Here is an 18,519-nt window from a genome sequence, read left to right on the forward strand (position 1 = left end):
CAGCCAGAACTAACACATTCTGAGGGTTAATTTTTATTTTAGAAATAAAAGATCAAGCCCCTTTTTTGATATAATTACTAAGCACTTGAAACCATGTTTATCAGCAATCAGGTTCATTCTGTTAATGTGCTAATTGTTTTTCTTTATCTAAAGAACATACTTTCCCAATCAAATGTAAACTTTATTTTGATATAAAGTCACAGAATAACATTGGAGCCTTTTCTAAGTTAAAAGTAAAGCTTTATCTTTTTATCTAAAAGAGAAGATTACTTTTTAGAACTTGTTTATTGAAAATCTGAATTAGAAAATGCAAAATAAAGATTTTATAGTTTCATTAACCTTCATAGTTTAAGGACTAAAATATCTTCATATAAAACTATCTTTGCTATATTTATAAACCAACAAATTATACTTTCTTTCCAATTATTTTTTAAAAGGAGCAATTTCCTTTTAGTTACAAAGAACTATAAAACTCTTAACTAGAAAGGATGAAACCCTTTCATCATATAAATCAAAATGTGTTTGCTAGCAAATCTATCTGCAATCACTTTAATATTAATATATACACGATGGAACTGCCTTCATCTACTTTTTCATTCTGGTATCACGAAGATGAGTTTTCTGATGTTCTATAAACAATATGTTTATAACATAGTTAGAAGTTTACCTAAAATTCAACCTAAATGGTAATAAATGAGTATGGAATGGAAATCAAGCAAAGGTCTTAAATAGGAAGAAAAAGCCCCAAAGTCTCTTAAGCAGCCAGGGCACCTTCTCAATTTAATTTCAAGATGTGCACCATCTTCCATTCATCCTCATGTCTCCAGGGCCCTGAAGATAACAAAACAAAACAAAATTAAAATTAATTGTCTATTGCCTTTATGCAAACAATTAGAAAAAAAATTTTGCATTAAAAAAAAAATCACATAAATTATTAAGGTCAGATGATAGTTTAGAATAATAAAATACATTAAGTTTAAAGTTAATTATATTCCTTTTTTTCTAAGGATCACATTAGTTTATAAGAAAAGAAAAGAAACTCATACATAAACAAAAAATTGGTCTCGGAAGCTAAGCAGGGTCGGGCCTGGTTAGTATTTGGATGGGAGATCACCTAGGAAGACCAGGTGCTACAGGTATAAAAAATAAGAAATTGTAAGCAGACAAGGTCCTTGCAATCTGTGAAGTCAACCAAGTGTTGTCTCGCCAAAAAAAAAAAAGGCAAGCAATGGAGACTAGTTTAATCTAAAATTTTACCGTTATAGTTCCCATTTCCTTATAATATTTATCAGATTTCTAATTCTTAATCTCAGTATTAACTAAATATTATAAAATTCTTTTTTTTATTAAAAGAAATTCACATTTTAAAAATGTGAACAATATATAAAGTAACAATAAAGAATAAGATTTTGCAGCTTTGGAAAACAGTTCACCAGTTAGTCAAAAAGTTAAACGTAACTTTCTACTCCTTGGTATATACCTAAGAGAAATGAAAACATGTCCACACAATTTGTACACAAAAGTACATAGCCGTACTAGTCACAGTGGCTCAAATGTCCATCAACTGACGAACAGATAAACAAAGTGTGTTATATCAGTACAATGGAATATTGTGCAGCCACAAAGGAATGACATACCAACATATGCTATAGCATGGATGAAACCTGAAAACGTTATGCTAAGTGAAAGAAGTCAGACACAAAGGCCACATGTTGTATGATTCCATCTATATAAAATCTCTAGAGTTGACAAATCAAGAGACAAAAAGTAGATTAGTGGTTGCCAGAGACTGGAGGAAAGAGGAGATATTGGAAGTTGCAGGAATGGGGAGGGACTGCCTCCGTGTACAAGGTTTATTTTTAGGGTCATAAAAACGTTCTGGATTTGTTCATGGTGATGGTTGCACAAACTTGTGAATATAATAAAAGCCACTGAATTCTTCGCTTTAAAAAGATGAATTTTATGGCATGCGAATTCTATCTCAATTAAAATTAAGAATAAGTTTTCTCCCACCCTATATACCTAATCTCATTTTTTGAAGACAAACATTATTAACAATTTCTTTACATCCTTTCAGAAAAATTTAGGGCATATAATTAGCATGTAAATACATGTGATAATCACTCTCCTTTTTCAAACACAAAGGAACATTTTACTCACACCCAATTCCTCCCACCCCCTGGCTCAGTGATCACTCATTCTTTTTTAAAGATGCATTCCATGACACGGATGTATGAGTTCATTAAGCGCCAGCCCAATACTGAGAAGCATTTGGGTTGTTTCCAGTCTATAGCTATTTCAAACAATGCTGCAATGAACATATTTCTTACATATATTTGTACATATATGTATATATAAGAAATGAAATTGCTAAGCTAAAGAATATGTATATTTTTAATTCTGATTTTGTCAAGCTATCCTCCAGAGAAGTTACACAAATTAATACTTTCCCCAGTGGTAAGTAAAATATCTTGCCAGTGTTGTATACCACCAGATTTTGATCCTTGCAAATCTGATAGATAAAAATAGTATTCTACATTTCTTTAATTTTAAGTGAAAGTGAGTATCTTTGTGTTTTTAAGTATTTTTCTACCTATTTATGTCCTTTGTCTGTTTTCCTATTGTCAGTCTTTAGAAATACTTTAAAATGGCAAAGTAAACTAATTTCTATTAAAAAACGTTATATATTTGGATTAAACAATTTCTACTAAATTTGTCTATATACATGTTCTCATCTGTTGAAGCTGTGAGTGCCTGGAGTTCAGTATTCCAATCTTCATCTGGATTAATTCTGATAATTTATTAATGCTTATATGAGTAGGGAACAAAGATCAGCTGATTTACTAACTGGTTTATGTGTGGGTGATGGGAAACAGAAAGATGTGTTAGAAAGGGGGAATAAAACTTAAAGTTATGTATGGGGAAAGTAGTATCTTTGAACAATATAATTTGTGCCAGGCAAAAAGCAAAAAAGATTAAACGTGGTCATTATGTTTGCCCATAATTCTATAGGCTCCACCTGAATATTCTGGCCGATCTCCTCACTACAAAAGGTCTGTACGTGCAGGTGTGAGCAGAGGGAAAAATTCAGCAATGATTGGTAACATAACATTCTGTGTAGTTTTTTTGTATGCTTACAAGATTTTTTCAAAATAATTTTTTTTAAGTGGTCTGCATTATAAATGCCTACCAGTGTTTTGATGTAGGAGTCTCATCCTGCTGCTTGTTTGGAACCTGCTGCAGGGGGCACAAGGCTATCCAGCTGTTGGCGATGTCCTGTATTAATCAACCACTCATAAAATTTATTCTCCACAAGTACCTGGAACTGCTTCCTTTGATCTCTAAAATCACAATTGAGAGCAAAAAGAATGTTGAACACAAATTCATATCAATTTTACTCCAAGTGATTATAAAAGACCTTATAGGATCCTAGCTATTCATTTGTTCTCTCCAAATAACTGTTCTGTTCAGTTCTGTACATTAGACCACCACCCAGAAAAATAAATTTGGTCAGATACAATACCCTCTTTGTAAAGACTTATTAGTAATTACCAATTTGTTCTACTGTGGTTATTCACTCAACAGATATTGACTGAGGACCAAGTGACGCTGGGTAGTGTTCTGACTAGGTGTGAATCCCAGCTCCTATGTGACTTTAGATAAATTACTTAATCTTTCTCTCTTCCTGTAATAGGATATTGTTATAAAAAATAAATGAGTGCTTAACATAGTACTTGGCACATAATAAGTGCTCAATACATATTGTCTGTTATTATGGTCATCATCATTATTCTATGATACGATAAACTGAGAATGACTGGTCTGTAAATATTAATGTCTTGGAGGCTCAATTCATGAGATACAAACCAGGCGGAATGTTTATAAAAGATAACAGCAGCATATCGCAAAGAATTCCCAGTTAAAGCATGAGTTATAACTGTTTTTGATCTTTATATTTTTTGACAGGTAGCCACTGTTTTAAAGAGTCTAAATGTATTATATATTTCATTCCTTAATCCATATGATGAGAACGAAACCACAAAAATGCTTCCAGAAAATACCAGGCTGGACCAAGTCTTTTTTCAATTACTGTTTCTCTTAGAATAAACTTAATTCTAACAGATCAGGTCTCAGATATTCTTTGTAAACCATCTCACCCAGAAAATGTGTCTCACACACATCACTAAACTGAGTATCTCACACTCATATTACTAAACACAGTACAGCACATACCACTACACATAGTGTCTCATGCACACACATTTACTATAAGTTATCTTATTAAACCTTCACATCAATCTCATCAGGTACAAAAATATATTTTATATATGATACAATTAAGAGCTAGAGAGGTTAAATGATAGACTCACGTCAACAGTAAAATGGTATGGTCAGTACTAATTCCTGAGTCTGAGTACTTTCCAGTACAATCTAGACACAGCTATCCAATTGATTTCCAGGATACCTAAAGTCTACTTCTGCTTCCACACCTGCTCCTCTAATACTGTTAAAACTATTCTGCTCAGTCCTCATTTCCCATCCAAATTCAGCTTATTCTTCAAAGTGCAACGTAAATTTCTTCCAGAAATCTTTCCTGACTACCTACATTGATGTTTTCTGAATTTCTATAAACCAGATAGTGTGTCCCTAGCTTCTAGAGACCAAAGACCAATACCCTTGAAATAAAATTTTGTGGTAGACATAAACCGCAACCATCTACTATCACAAGCATGTTATTAAAAATAAGATATTTTAGTACCCAGAAGTAGGAAGGAAATAATCTCAGAATAAAAACCAGTATTTTAAATGGACTAAGCTTAGTTTTATTTTAAAATGCTGTATAAATTAGGGAAACATGGATTATGGAAAACTTTAACAAAAACTGGCATTAGTTCATGGACTAGCATGAGGAATTCACCCTTGGAGAGTCTGTTTGTGGTATGGAACCAGGATATTTGTATTTTTAACAAGCCCCTTGGATGATTCTGATGCATAACTAGGTTTGAGAACTATCGGCATAGTAAATTAAAAACGAAAACCAATCCATTTAAGATGGAATATGTGGCATATTCTGTATATTACCTTCATTGATGTAAGTTTTATATCTGCCAACTAAACTTACGCTTTTTAAAAAAAGTGAGTCTAATAGCTGAGTATCCATTCACTCCCATCCCCTAACCACACAGTGCCTAGAATACTGACCTGAAACCCAAGCTTTCACTAAAGGCACACTATGAATTTTTTATAACTTTGGCATAGCTGTAAACATATGCAGATTAATTTGCTTTCCATGGAGTTTTACATAAAAGACAAATTATTACTTCCAGAAAATACTCACTTTGTCAAACGAGCCTCCTTCACAGTTTTCTGCCAGATCTGTATCTTCTGTTCTCTTTGACCCAGTGCTTTCTGATACACAGATGGAAGACCCCCAGGTATCTCTGTTGTGTCCCCTTCCATTTCAAAGGGAATAATAAATACATAGAATTCACATGGTGGTAAGAGTCGGAAGATATTTGTGTCACTGTTCTCTCTGCACACAATCATTGGATTATCCCAATAGTTAGGCACTGTAGCAAGGCCAGTCCTGGCCATATGGTCCTCCAGCATTGGGTAATGGGTATGAAAAGGTGCAAAAGTTACTGTGTGGTTCCCAGAAAGAATAAGTGGGCGTGTAGGCGTCAGAATGTGAAAGACACAACCTGCTGTAGAAGAGATGGACAAACGATGGCAAACAGCAATGACTTTAACGCTGTCACAGCTGTGGAGGTGAAGAGCTGTCTGTACAGGGCCCAAGACAAAGGTGCTATTCCTGCACTTTTCAATTGTCACAGATCTGAAAAATGAAAAAAAAAATGAAGTAAACTCCTATGAATGAGAATAAAATAAAAAATATTTCATTATAATATTATTCTCTGATGGCAAAAAAAGGATCGATCCTAGTCCAAAGAAAATGTCAAAATGTCAGAACATTGTGAAAACTGTGCTTACCGTAAGGGAGAGAGCAGATATATAAAAGATTCGTTGCAACGATGAATCTTTATATGTGCCTCCACCAGAGTATCTGAGCTCTTGGCCAATGTCTGCTTATAAACCTGGCTCATCACCACCATGCGGTGCATCCTAGGGGCCACATGAGTATTACAAGCAATCTTAGCTCTTTTGGTCGTCCCTTCAACTATTTAAGAAAAATGTAAATAAATGAGATAGTTTCAAATCAAAGACAAACAATAACCATATGAAGTTATACACATCTACATGTCTACACGTCTAAAATTAGATACATGTGAGGTTTAAAAAAATGTCAGATCTGGGTATTGGGTAAAGAGGTGTTTGCTATACTATTCTCTATACTTTTCTGTATGTTTGCAATATTTCATAATTTTTTGTTAAAAAATTTTTAAGCCTATAATCCATTCAAGATTGCCTACGTCTAAGATATTTTTCAGGTCTACCCCTCAAGTTAAGTAATACGCCTAGGGTAAGTGGCAGAGCTGGGTTAACTCAAATATTTTCTCCTCCAATGATGTTTTAATTTGTCATTTCTACACTTAAATAATCTCCTTAAGTTTTCATAATACTAATTCTGAACCCCTCCTAAGTTTCTTACCACAACATTCCATGAATTCAATTTGGATTCATGTCTTTACTCCCCAGATCATTACTGAAAACACAGCTTCCTCTCATACACAGTGTCTTGCGCAAACTGACACTCAAAAAATCTGTGCAGGTTGCTCTCCTAACATAGCCCTGCCATTATATGATTAGCTTCTCAGATTGTACTTCCCTATAAGCCATCAGGACACCCTAGCAAAGAATACTGGCTAAATGTTAAGAGAACACTTCAGTATGCTATTATTATTCTTTTAAAGCAATCCTTATTGTTTCTTTTTATTAGATAAGTACTACATGGTTATTGTAGAAAAATTTTAAATATTAATAGTAAAACAAGAAAAAATTACTCGTTATCCAACTATCTACCACTGTTAACATTTTAGTATAATCCTGAGAGGTTAGATCTCCTTCTCTTTCCTACTAGCGCCTACCCTAACATCATTTAAAAATTTACTTGAACCTATATTCTTCTATTGACATCAAGAATTATGTATTATCTCCTACATATTTATGGAAGCCTAACATGGCTGAGTCTTTGATCTCATACTGGAACAATAGCTTGGTTGGATAAAGAATTCATAGGTCACTATGTTTTTGTTCAAGATTCTGTAGATGTTGGTCAACCATTTTCTATTTTCTACCATTATATAAATTTGATACAAAACTGATTTTTTATAACATTTTCCTGGAAGCTATTTGTTCTTTATATTTGAAATTCAGCAATCATAGAAGTTTATTCTAGTTTTTTTCTTCCATTAATTTTGCCTGAAGTTTGCCTCAGTTTAGAATCTACTTCTCTTTAAACTTATACTTGGGCCCCAAGAAGTCATATAGCATCTAAACCTATTCTTTTGGCCATCACTGGACTATCAGGAAGATGAATATCTCATGCAACAACCAAGGCCAGATCCCCTCCATGATAAATTTAAATTTCCAATTTAGAAATATCTACTCTGCTTGTGTCTGTGGAGCTAAAAAGGACCTCATCTCTTCACCAACTCTCTGAGGTTGTAACTGTGGAATGCCAAATTCTGCTGTGGGGCATAGGAAACAGAAAAGCCTCAAGCAAATGAGCATATGAGACTAAAGGAAGAAAGAGTAAAAAGAGAAAAGCAGAGTAAAAAGAGGACTAACTGAATTTGGAGTTTCTGTTAAGTGCAACCAAAATGACCGGGACTAATAAATCATCTGAGACTGTTGCTGCACTGCAAGAAAAAGGCATACACAAAAGACAGATATTCCCTTTTTCTCTTTTATAGTAGCATTATTTAATTCTTCTACAGAAGGTGTGTGATCATTAGCATACCTGAAAACACTAGGTTCCTTGTCATTCAATTTAATATAGATTAAAATATGAAATACCTTGGTGAGCCCAAGCTAATTTCTTTCCAGATTTGAGGCAAGCAGATGTACCAAATGGATTCCCAGTCAAACAGGCTCTCAACCAGGCTTCCAGCTTGTAGAAAGAAAAGGTCTTCGAGATCTTTGAGAAGCCACTTTCTGCATGTAGTGGTTGCCACAGTGCAAGTTCATGAAGTGGATATACCTTCTTGGCTCTACTCACTGTACCTTCAATAAGAAAGCTGAGTGCCACAACAGCTTCTCGAGAGACTAGACTACTATGGGTTGAATGAGAGGATACAGTGAGTTGCTCTGGATCTAAAAGCAGCTCAAGGAGATCTGATAGATGATCAGAGACAAAAGTTTGGTGACTGTAATCATTCCAGTTCTAAAAAATATCAAAAGAAATCACACTTAACAAAGTAAAGAGATTCTACAAGACCTAAACCTTTTATATTTTAGTTATTTTGTATTTGTACTTTGCCTTATCCCTCTAAAAGCATTTAAGGTATCAAATAAACCTCATAAAAATTTTTTTGTGTGTGTATGCGATAGGTATAAACAGATTCCTTCTCCACCTTAGCCAATTTAAAAGTAATATTAATATCTAACCCTCTGTGTCTGCCAAGTACTAAGTGTTATACAAAGGTCAACATATTTAATCCTAACGGCAATCTTAAGATAGCCCATTTTACAGATGAGAAAATAGAGATGGAAAGGTTAAAAAAACTTGCCCAAGGTCACACACCTTGTAAATACTCTAAAAGTGTCATATCATAACCATCTTGAACATTTGATGAAGCATTGGGTTTCTTCATTTATCTGCTCAAATTACAGAAAAAATTCAAATTCCACTGGATGAAACAAGGCAACTAATCTTATGGTAACTAGATTTAAGAGAGGTTATCACTTTGGAAATAAGCTTTAAGTGGGCAGATGTCCCAATGACTTAGCTTATTCATTTGACAGATATCTTTTGAATACCTCTTATGTGATATGAGTAGTGTTAAGTGATAAATTATGAAAGTTGAGTAAGACACAGTTCCTGTCTTTAAGGAACTCTATGTAGTGAAAAGACATTATAAACAATAACTATGACACGATGAGATAAAACCTATAGCAAGAGATCTGTAAAGACATTCTATGAGCATGAGAGAAACAATGAACTCCACTTGGGGAAAAAATTGTAGTGGGTGCTATTTAATAGATTCTTGATTGATGTTAGGCAAACAGACAAGAAAAAAAGGCATCTGAGGCATAGGGAACAGTAGAAGCCAAGGCCCACAGGAGTAAAATTACCTGCTGTGTTCAGAGAACTGAAAGTTCAGAGTGAAGCATGCTGGGAAGTGACAGGTTAAAAAAAGTTAAAATGCAGGAACCAATCATGAAAGTTCTTGTAAAAAATATGAAAACACCTGGACTTTATTTTGTGTGCCAGGGACTTCAAACTATTTTCTAAATAGCTATACCTTTTTTTTCTTTTTAATAAACTCATATTTGGATGCCAGAGAACAGAGCTGTCTTATTAGCCTCACCTGTTCATCCCTCTTGCTGTATCCCCTTCCCCCACACTAGGCCCTGAGGTGGCCCGATGGAGTACAATATGAAAACAACAATGACAATGAGAATTCACTGACAGAGTTTCTATAGGAGAGGGATATAATCCATCGGCATTTTAGAAAGTTCAATGTAGTGGGTGGACTGTAGAATAACAGCAGGGTGACCAGGTAGGACTGAATTACAGAAATAAAGGCAACGACAACAACAAAAAATGTCATTAGGCTTATATAAGAAGAAAAGAGACAGATTTTTAAAGACTCTGGAGGCAGACCTATTTGGAGGCAGAATCAGTAAGACTTAACAATTAACTAGGTATGGGTGATAAGAGAGAGCATGGGTGACTGGTGGTGACTTTTACTTGCAGAGGGAATACAAGTTAATACAAGTAAAAGAAGATTTTACTGTAGGGACACACAATCGTCTTCCAAACTGCAGTACAGGTAGGCTTCCTCAGAACTATAACTGGAATGTCATCTTGAACACGGTTCCCAGTGGCCAGTGTCTTTCTGCTGTTCCATTCTCTTCTTTTTCTCTGATTACCCCAGAGTTCCTAATCCCTCATAACTCTGGTTACTCATTAAATTGGTGGCTAATCTGGTCCTAATGCCACAAGAGTTGTTAACTCAAGCACCCATCATTGCCAACTGGTAATTTCTTCAGTCCCTGGGGATACTGAGCGGTCCAGCACATCATTTCAAATAAGACCAATTTCAAACACATACCAATGAATGGACTACTCCAGTGAAGTGTTCATCCCTGGTCTAACCAGTTGTTGGGAGAGGTCATGCCAGAGCACAAATTAGAATCACCATTTACTGGTGTTTACTACGCAACAAATCTCATGAATTCTCACAGCCATTCAGAAATAGAATTATCCTTATTTAGGGAAGGAAAGTCAAGGCCTAGAGAACTTAACTGATTTGCCTAAAACCATGTGGTATCAAGTAGCAGAGCCAGATTTGAATACAGGCTATCTTAGATCAAAATACTATCTCTAGTATGGTACCCATTCAAGAGGAACTAGGTGTGGAAACAGCAGGCAATGACTGGCCTCTCTAATGTATCTGGACTTGGACATTCTGAATTGAAGGTATAGACAGGGCATCTATGTACAGAGGGAAATCCAGAAGGGAGAAAAACTAAGGAGTCGGCAAGATAATAAAGTCATTAGAAGAGAAAAAATTACTCTGAATAAATATGTTGAATGAGAAGAAAAAATTGCCATGGGCAGAATCCTAAGGGAAGAGTGGCTCTTAAGGACCAGGGGGAGAGAGGCTCGTGAAGAAGAGTAAAAAGAAAAAATCAGAAGCAGAACCAGGAGGGAATAGCATTATGAAATATATAAGGTAAACAGATTTCTTTGAAAAAGGAGATTAAAGAGCCTGAACATGGCAATAATACTGAGATCTATATTTTACTTTGTTTTTAAAAATACTTTTACATACGCAAGTAAAAACATATTGGTTTTCTTTACAAAAACAGAAAGAAGAAATAAGATTTTCTAAAAGTCACAATGTGAGGCAGTTAAATTTAACTTCTAGGTTATCACATCATAAATAATTACTTAAGCATGCCGACCTTAAGTATACATAAGCATATTACTTAAATATATAAGAAGATATTTTTACAAAAATTTTTTCAGTATATTTCAACAGACCTTGCAGACACTGCATCTCTCATTTATCCTGTCAAATTCAATTCAAATTCATTAAAATTTGCAAAAAAAAGTAATGCTAATAAGAATATAGTAAATGATTTGCCTGAAAATTATGTAAATGATTTTTGTGTCAGTGAAGAAACTGAAATCACTTCTCTATTTTTATTGATTGCACGCATTGATTTTGTATAATTTGGAAAAGAAAAGTAAAATGCAAAGCAAAATAAAACAAGCCAGCAAATCAGTGGCTTATATAAATAATCTCAACATAAGTTTTAATGAAGGCAAACCATCTCCCTCACAAATTGTCTCTTTCAGAGAAGGACACCAAAATTTAAACAGTACCTTATTATGACAGCTGGATTTTTCAGTTAGGTCAGGAGACTGAGATCTGTTTCTGGGACTAGGCCACTCTTCTCCAATTAAAGATGTCCTCAGAGAGACCTTATTTAACTGCTGTATGTATAAGAAGAGCAGAAACTGTAGGGTGTCCACTGAAAGCTGTTCAAGAAAATAAATGATGAACATATGTCCTAAAACCACATCAATTACTAGTCTACAACTAAATAGATATAGTAAAATAAATTTGCAACAGTTTACTGATCCTAAGAAGACAAACGTAGAAACAATGGTAGCATTCGATATGTACGTCTCTGATACCCACATGTAAAAGTTTCTAAAATTAATTAAACTGGAGTCACTTTCTCAGAAAGCTATGGAGCACCTATGGCCATAGACATTCTCTCCTAAAACTGATGAAGAATAAAGGATGAAGTACACACTTTTTGAAAGTATATTATTTCAGAAGTTTAAAATTACGGTTAAAAAAAAACCAGTAATATGAATAAATAGATAAAAGAAAGGAAGAAGGGAATTCAGTCAAGACACAGAAGTCAGTTAATCTAAGGCTCACACACTGATTTGCCTCACAAGTTTAGGATATCAGTGCAACACCTGAAATCATATGTAATTTTTTGGTGCATGTGCATTTTGTAGGGAGCAGGCCTCAGGTTTTCATCAAATTCTTAAAGAGGTGTTTGACTTAAAAAAAAAAAGCTACTGGTCTGATAGATGTTTATAAGTTGTTTCTTATTTGAAAAAGGTGTGGTTTGAAACTCTGAATTTGAAGCACATGATTATCCTTGTATATCGACAGGAGAGGCAAAAAGTGAAGTAATACATCTGGGACTATACCTATGTTCACCCTGATTCCCAACCTGGCTAAAAATTGCTATAAAGAACTTAAAAAATATGGATTCATAGAATCACCCAGACTTATTCAATCAACTGTCAATGTTGATGTGAAGCCCCATAAATACATATATTTAAAAAAATTTTTTTAATTTCTTAATTAAATTCTTTGAGGTAACTGTAGATTCAAATGCAGTTGTAAGAACTAAAAGAGAAATCCCATGCATGCCTTACCCAGTTTCTCATCTTGCAAAACTATAGTACGATATTACAACCAGGATACTGACAATAATAGTCAAGATACAGAACACTTCTATCAACACAGGATCTCTCATGTTGCCCTTTATCCCCTTCCTTAACCCCTGACAACCACTTATTTGTTATCTATCTCTATATTTTGTTGTTTCAAGAATATTATAAAAACAGAATCATACAGTATGTAAACTTTTGGAATTGGCTTTTTAAACTCCACATAATTTCCTAATTTTACACATATTTCCATTTAACAACTATTTGTTATATTATCATTATTCATATTCCTGCCTCCCTCGAGACTATAAGATCCTGGTCTTTTTCGTTTTCATATTCGAAAAGTAAGAAGAATAGAATCTGGTACATAGTAAGCACTCAAAAAATTTGGAGCTTCTTGAGATTTTATTCATCTCTGTATCCACAGTATTATCTAATTTACCTAGCACGTAGTAGGCATTCAATAAATGTTTCATTTATGAATAACTGTAATGCCTTTCCCCCTCTTGGTTGTTTGCTAAACTTTTTCAATTCCCAAAACCTTGGTTAGATATTACCTCACATAGCAGAGACTGGCTAGATGTTAAGTGCTTTTTCTTCCCTTCCAGGGCACACAATTAGATGGCATTTCCCAGCCTCTCTTCAAGTTAGATATGGTATAACTGGGCTATAGTTAACAGAATGTGGGTGGATTTTCATATACCACTTTCAAGCCTCAAAAAAACTCTTCCAAATAAATGGAAGTGAAGAACTCTGAGGCCCTAATGGGCATGGCTGTGGCAAATAGTATTATACTTGCAACAGTTCACTTCCCTATCCTCCAAGAGGCTTACACAGATGATGAAATTTTCCTTACTGCCTGTGAGGTAGTTTACCTTCTCTTCTCATTGATTTTAGGCATGACAAATCTTTAGCTAATGGAATGAAAGTAGTAATAGCTTGTTACATCTGATCGAGTTTTAAGAGGCATCATGAGTTTCCTATTGCTATGCTGCTTTTCCCTTCTGTCACAAGAATAGATGACCTACACAGAAGCTATTTCCTCAGCCTGGGTCTTCAAATAAGAACACAAAGCCAAGTGACAACCTGGAAGAAAGCCATAGCTAAGGTGCAGCCCACATGTAAAATAAGTAAGAAATAAACCTTTATTACTGTAAGCCACTGAAATTTCATTTTTGTTTGTTTTTAACTGCATCAAAGCTGACTAATATAATAGTGGCTCCAAAAGATAGAAGCCTCTAGATTCATTCTTGAGTCATTGCTTGGACAACGGCAGCCTAGAGATGCCCTGTGTTGCACTGCTGCATGAATGAGAAATAAACTGTTATTGTGCTAAGCCACTGAAATGCTGGATTGCTTGTCACTATAACTAATCCTATTCTGATTAATATGGTTTCTCTGTGAAGTCCTTCCTGATCACAAGAATTAATCACTCTCTTTTCTATTCTATTTCTGTATGTTATGCATACTTTTTATTACTGTACATACCAAGCTATTGAATAGCACTTTTTTACACACCAGCATCCCCTACTAGTCTATTTAAAAATTAGAAATCTCAGCTTCATGAAGGCAGAGAGGCTGTTCTTTGAACCCCAGCACATAACAGATGCTCACTTAAAAAGAGTAAGGTGCTCTGACTATAACACATCAGTGGTTCATAAGTACTCACTGACCTCGAAACACTTTTAAAGTCAATGAAAATATTTCCCTCTTTCAATTACAGGGTTCCTATAACATTCCTTTAGAAACAGGTGAATAAGGATTGCTAAGTAAGGACTAATTCATTAAATCCATTAAATACTGCCAAACTGGAACTCCTAAAAGTCAAATGGTTCTTTGGGATCACAATTGTAGTTAACCTAAAAATGCATACTGTACAGCTAGTGTATACATTAAAAATTTTTAAATAAAAATTTTAACTTAGAAAATTTAAAAATTAAAAATTTTATTTCCCTAAGTTACTAAACACACGCACACATATATATAGATCCATACCTGATTTCTCTGCTTTTCGACTTCATCCTCAGATGTGCAGTTTGATAGAATCTCAGACCATTCTAGGCGCTCCTCTGGTGTCTTCGCTGCAAGACTATCAAATATTTCAAAGTAAAGCCATGCCAGATCCTTAGCCAACTGCAGCTTCCCACATGCAATGTGCCTCCATGTAGACCAGTATAGGCGTGGGTAAGCTCCTTCCCGGGTTCGCACATAGGTGGATATCTTCCTGAGGTAGTGAAGACTGAACTTGGATGGAGGAGGGGCCTGCAAAGCACCCACTATAAAGGGTTCTGCTTTCACCCAGAGGAGAACTCCGGACTGATCCATATTATCTCAAAGGACATCTGTGTAAAAAGGCTTCTTTGCATACCTAGGAAACAAAGTTTCTTCAAAAATTGAGTTGAAACAAAACTCACTTATATATTTTCTTATAAAGTGACCCCTCCCTTAACCGTTTTTTAAAGGCACTATTATCAGTTTAAAAGGCAAATCTAGCTCACCAACCAAGAGCAGAATAGATTTTTCGTCAGTTCTTATTACAATCTTTTTGAGCAAGAAAAATTTTGTAATAAAACAGAATTATCTTACTTGAATTGTTCAAAACTGTTATTTTAAAAAGAGTGAATACATGCATGAGGTATGAGTTGGAAAAGAAATAGGTGGTTACCCTACCACAGGAAATCTTGCTCTACCCTGAGGAGGAAAACTAGTCAAAATTAAGGCAATAAACTTCAGAGTCAAATCATTTACACATAGAGGATGGCTGGTTAAAGAGTTGGACATGTGAGCTGACCATATAAGCTCAATATGAAGCACTAACACAAGATGGCAAACAAGAATGCTCATGTAAATGTAGGCTGCAGAAACAGATGAAGGAAAGTGAAAGCTAGTCTCTGTACCAGGTATAATGTATTATGTTCAGGTGTAATATTTTCAGATTTTGGTGTTCGTTATAACAATACATGATTTTTATGGAATATTTATAAAACATATAAAAATAGAAAAGGAGGAATCATCCCCAGTCCCACCACCAAACAGAAACTAGTTAATATTTTATTGTACTCCTTTTCTTTTTTCTGTACGAAGATGTTAGTTTTTGAATTTTCATAATTGTGATACCATACGTAGAATTCTGTATTTTAAAAGCTTCATAGCACTCTAAATAAATGTACCCTAGCTTATTAAATTGTTCTATTTTTAGACCTTTAATAGATTTAAAATTTTTTACAAGATAGGCAAAATATTGATCATTGTTAAAGATGAAGAGCACATGGGGGTCACTGACCTATTCTACTTTTGTGTTAAAAATCTCCATTAATAAAAGTTTAAATATTTTCACTATTATAAATGCTATACCACCCTTTTGCCTATTTTCTGCATTATTTACCAGAGAAAAATTTCAGATGTGCATTTGTGAAACTGTGTAACTGACATTTCTGAATATATTTCCATTGCTTTCTAAAATGACTGTATCAAACTACCATCATTTAACCAAGGTACTCTCTTAACACTTCTCGGCACTAAGTAACATCGCTTAAATAACCTTCCTTACATGACTGATGAAAATTGTTTTATTGCTATTATTTTATTTTGTATTTGATTCTAAGGAAATTGTGCTTCTTTGGGGATGGATATACCTGTTCAAAAAATAACTGACAATGAGTGCTTACTATGTGCCAGGTAGCATGCTAAATATTTTGTATATATACTTCACCTCTTTCATCCTCACAACCACCTGGAGATACGTATGATTATTCCATTTTCAGATTAGAAAACGGAGGCTTAAAGAAGAGACTAATCCAAAATCACATACTTAAATTGGCACAGCTCTGGATTAGAACTCAAGTCTACCTGACTTGAGAACAATGTTGTTTACAAATGTAATTTAGGAACCTAGTTTTTGGAAAATCTCCGAAAAATGGGAGTGGATCCAGAAGAGAATTACCAGAACGAATGGCTTTGGACGTGAGGCCATGTAAGGCCATTTTCCAAGTGAAGGAACATGGCAGCATGAACCCAAAGGAAGGGGGGAAATGGCAGCTGTCTTCGAATACAGGAATGGTTTAGCATCGTTGTGAGGAAAACCAGACGATGGAAGTTATGTGAAGAAGATCTTAATTCACTCCAAAATGGAGACAGGCTGTTCTGTGAGGTACCAAGCTCCTGTGCCTGAAGCGTGCAATCAAATGCCAGATCCTGGAGCTGAATCCTCTAACTCCGAGACTCGAGAGGGCTAAATTCGTAAAACAAACATAAACTGGGGCTCTTTCCCAGTTCAAAAAAACTCCCCCGGTGCGCTGAGGTTAGGGTTTTTCAGGCGGGGAGATCGGCGTGAGGCCCAAGGCGGTCCTCCAGAGTCTTCGCCGCCACCTCCGACGCTGTCCCGGGTAGGACGCCGCGTGGGCCGCTCCAGCGCTCCGACACGATTTCGCGAACAGAGAAGCCCCAGCGGACAGGGTCCGTAGCGGACCCGAAACCTGGCGAGAGCAAAGTCAGCCTCTCCAGCCCGAGCATGAAGTGTAACCCACCGATCCTTCCCTCCCTGGCGCCGGCTCTCAAGCGGTTACCTGCGAAGGCAGGCGCCACTCCGCTGGAACCTCTCCGCGCGCCGAAGCGCCCTCCGCCCGCAGCCGCACCCACCACGCAAGCGCGAGTCCTCGCACCACCGAGAACCGGAGGACCACGTTGCTAGAGCGACCAATTGCTTACCCAGCGGCCCGAGAAAAATTGGGCAAAGGTCTTAGGAGCCCTAAATGGCGCGACTTGGAGCCAGACCCGTCCGCTTTATGGGATCGCGCCTTTCAACTCAGAGGAGTAGGACGTCTACTGTTCCACATAACTGTGGTTAGACAATAGCTGCTGGAAAGGTCAGCACGCTTTGATCAGTAATAATAATGATAACAACAGTTTACATTTGAAAGTGCTTATTCTTGGTTGGGCACTGTGTAAAGCACCTTTATGGTATTATCTCAGTCTTCCCAGGAGCCCTTAATGTTAAGTGCATTTGTTTTATTGATGAAGAAACTAGGGCGTAGATAGGTTACAGTAACACAGCCCTAAGGTCACATGCGAGTCAAGAAACAAACCCAGGCCTTCTGAAGCCGGAGACCCCAGAGTTAGCTCCGTAACTCTTAGCTTTCCCACCATATTACCATCTTCATGAAGCTTTTTAAAATCCTACCCAGCAGCAGACATCGCTCTTTCCTTTAAACTTCCATTTCATGATTTTTAGCCATTTCCTGCTTTCCTAGTTTATTTATAGTCTCTAGTTGTGGGAGATATAAAGGTAAATAAGACCATAAAATGCAATTTAGTTCCTCTTGTACATGGCTTCTCTCTCCTAGTAGGTATCTTCCTGAAAGCAGTAACCTTATCTTTTTCTTAATTCTACATGAGTCAAATGGTAAAGAGTAGGGGCCTTAGATTAAAAAAGTTCTGGGTTAGAATACACGCTGCACCACTAAGTAGCTCAGACCTTTAGCGGATTCTATGCCTATGTTTTCTGTGACAGCGATTATTTATTGAGCACCACCCTGTGTCTGAAACAGTGGTACGCACTAGGATTACAGTAGTTAATGAAATAGATAAGGTTCTTGCTTTCTTGGAGTGCATATTTTAATAGGGAAATACATAATACATATTAAGGAAATAAAATAGGATATCAGATAGTAATTATTAAGGCGAGGAAGTCAGTGCTGAATTTGAGCTGAGACTTGAAGAATAAGAAGCCATCATAGGAAGATCACAGTTGAAGCAACTGTTACTCCGTGGCAGGCACTGCTCTAAGGTACTCTTCTATAAAACTGAACAAGGCAATCCAGCTTCATGTGCTCAGAAAACTAGCATTCCAGTGTATGAGTGTGGGAGGCAGGGATGGAAACAATGAAATAAAACAAGGTGTAAGAATA

At 35.9% G+C, this 18,519-nt stretch overlaps 1 protein-coding gene across 8 annotated transcripts in view; it reads right to left on the bottom strand.

Moving 5' to 3' along the window:
- Positions 1-14: 14 nt before the first annotated feature.
- The window catches only part of TBCCD1 (TBCC domain containing 1), a 19,824-nt gene continuing 1,319 nt past the window's right edge, over positions 15-18,519 (bottom strand). For 3 of the 8 annotated variants that reach the window (XM_015599968.2, XM_006925813.3, XM_025042255.1), the window contains 7 exons: positions 14,609-14,981; positions 11,519-11,674; positions 7,978-8,344; positions 5,992-6,178; positions 5,339-5,836; positions 3,191-3,341; positions 15-831 (listed from right to left, as the gene is read on the bottom strand). In XM_015599968.2, coding sequence (XP_015455454.1) covers positions 3,212-3,341; positions 5,339-5,836; positions 5,992-6,178; positions 7,978-8,344; positions 11,519-11,674; positions 14,609-14,938 — 1,668 coding nt within the window. In that variant the 5' untranslated portion in view covers positions 14,939-14,981 and the 3' untranslated portion in view covers positions 15-831; positions 3,191-3,211. The other 5 variants (XM_025042254.1, XM_006925812.3, XM_015599969.2 and 2 more) reach the window with 5 other exon arrangements.

Source organism: Pteropus alecto, unplaced genomic scaffold (assembly GCF_000325575.1).
Source record: "Pteropus alecto unplaced genomic scaffold, ASM32557v1 scaffold88, whole genome shotgun sequence".
Classification (NCBI taxonomy): domain Eukaryota; kingdom Metazoa; phylum Chordata; class Mammalia; order Chiroptera; family Pteropodidae; genus Pteropus; species Pteropus alecto.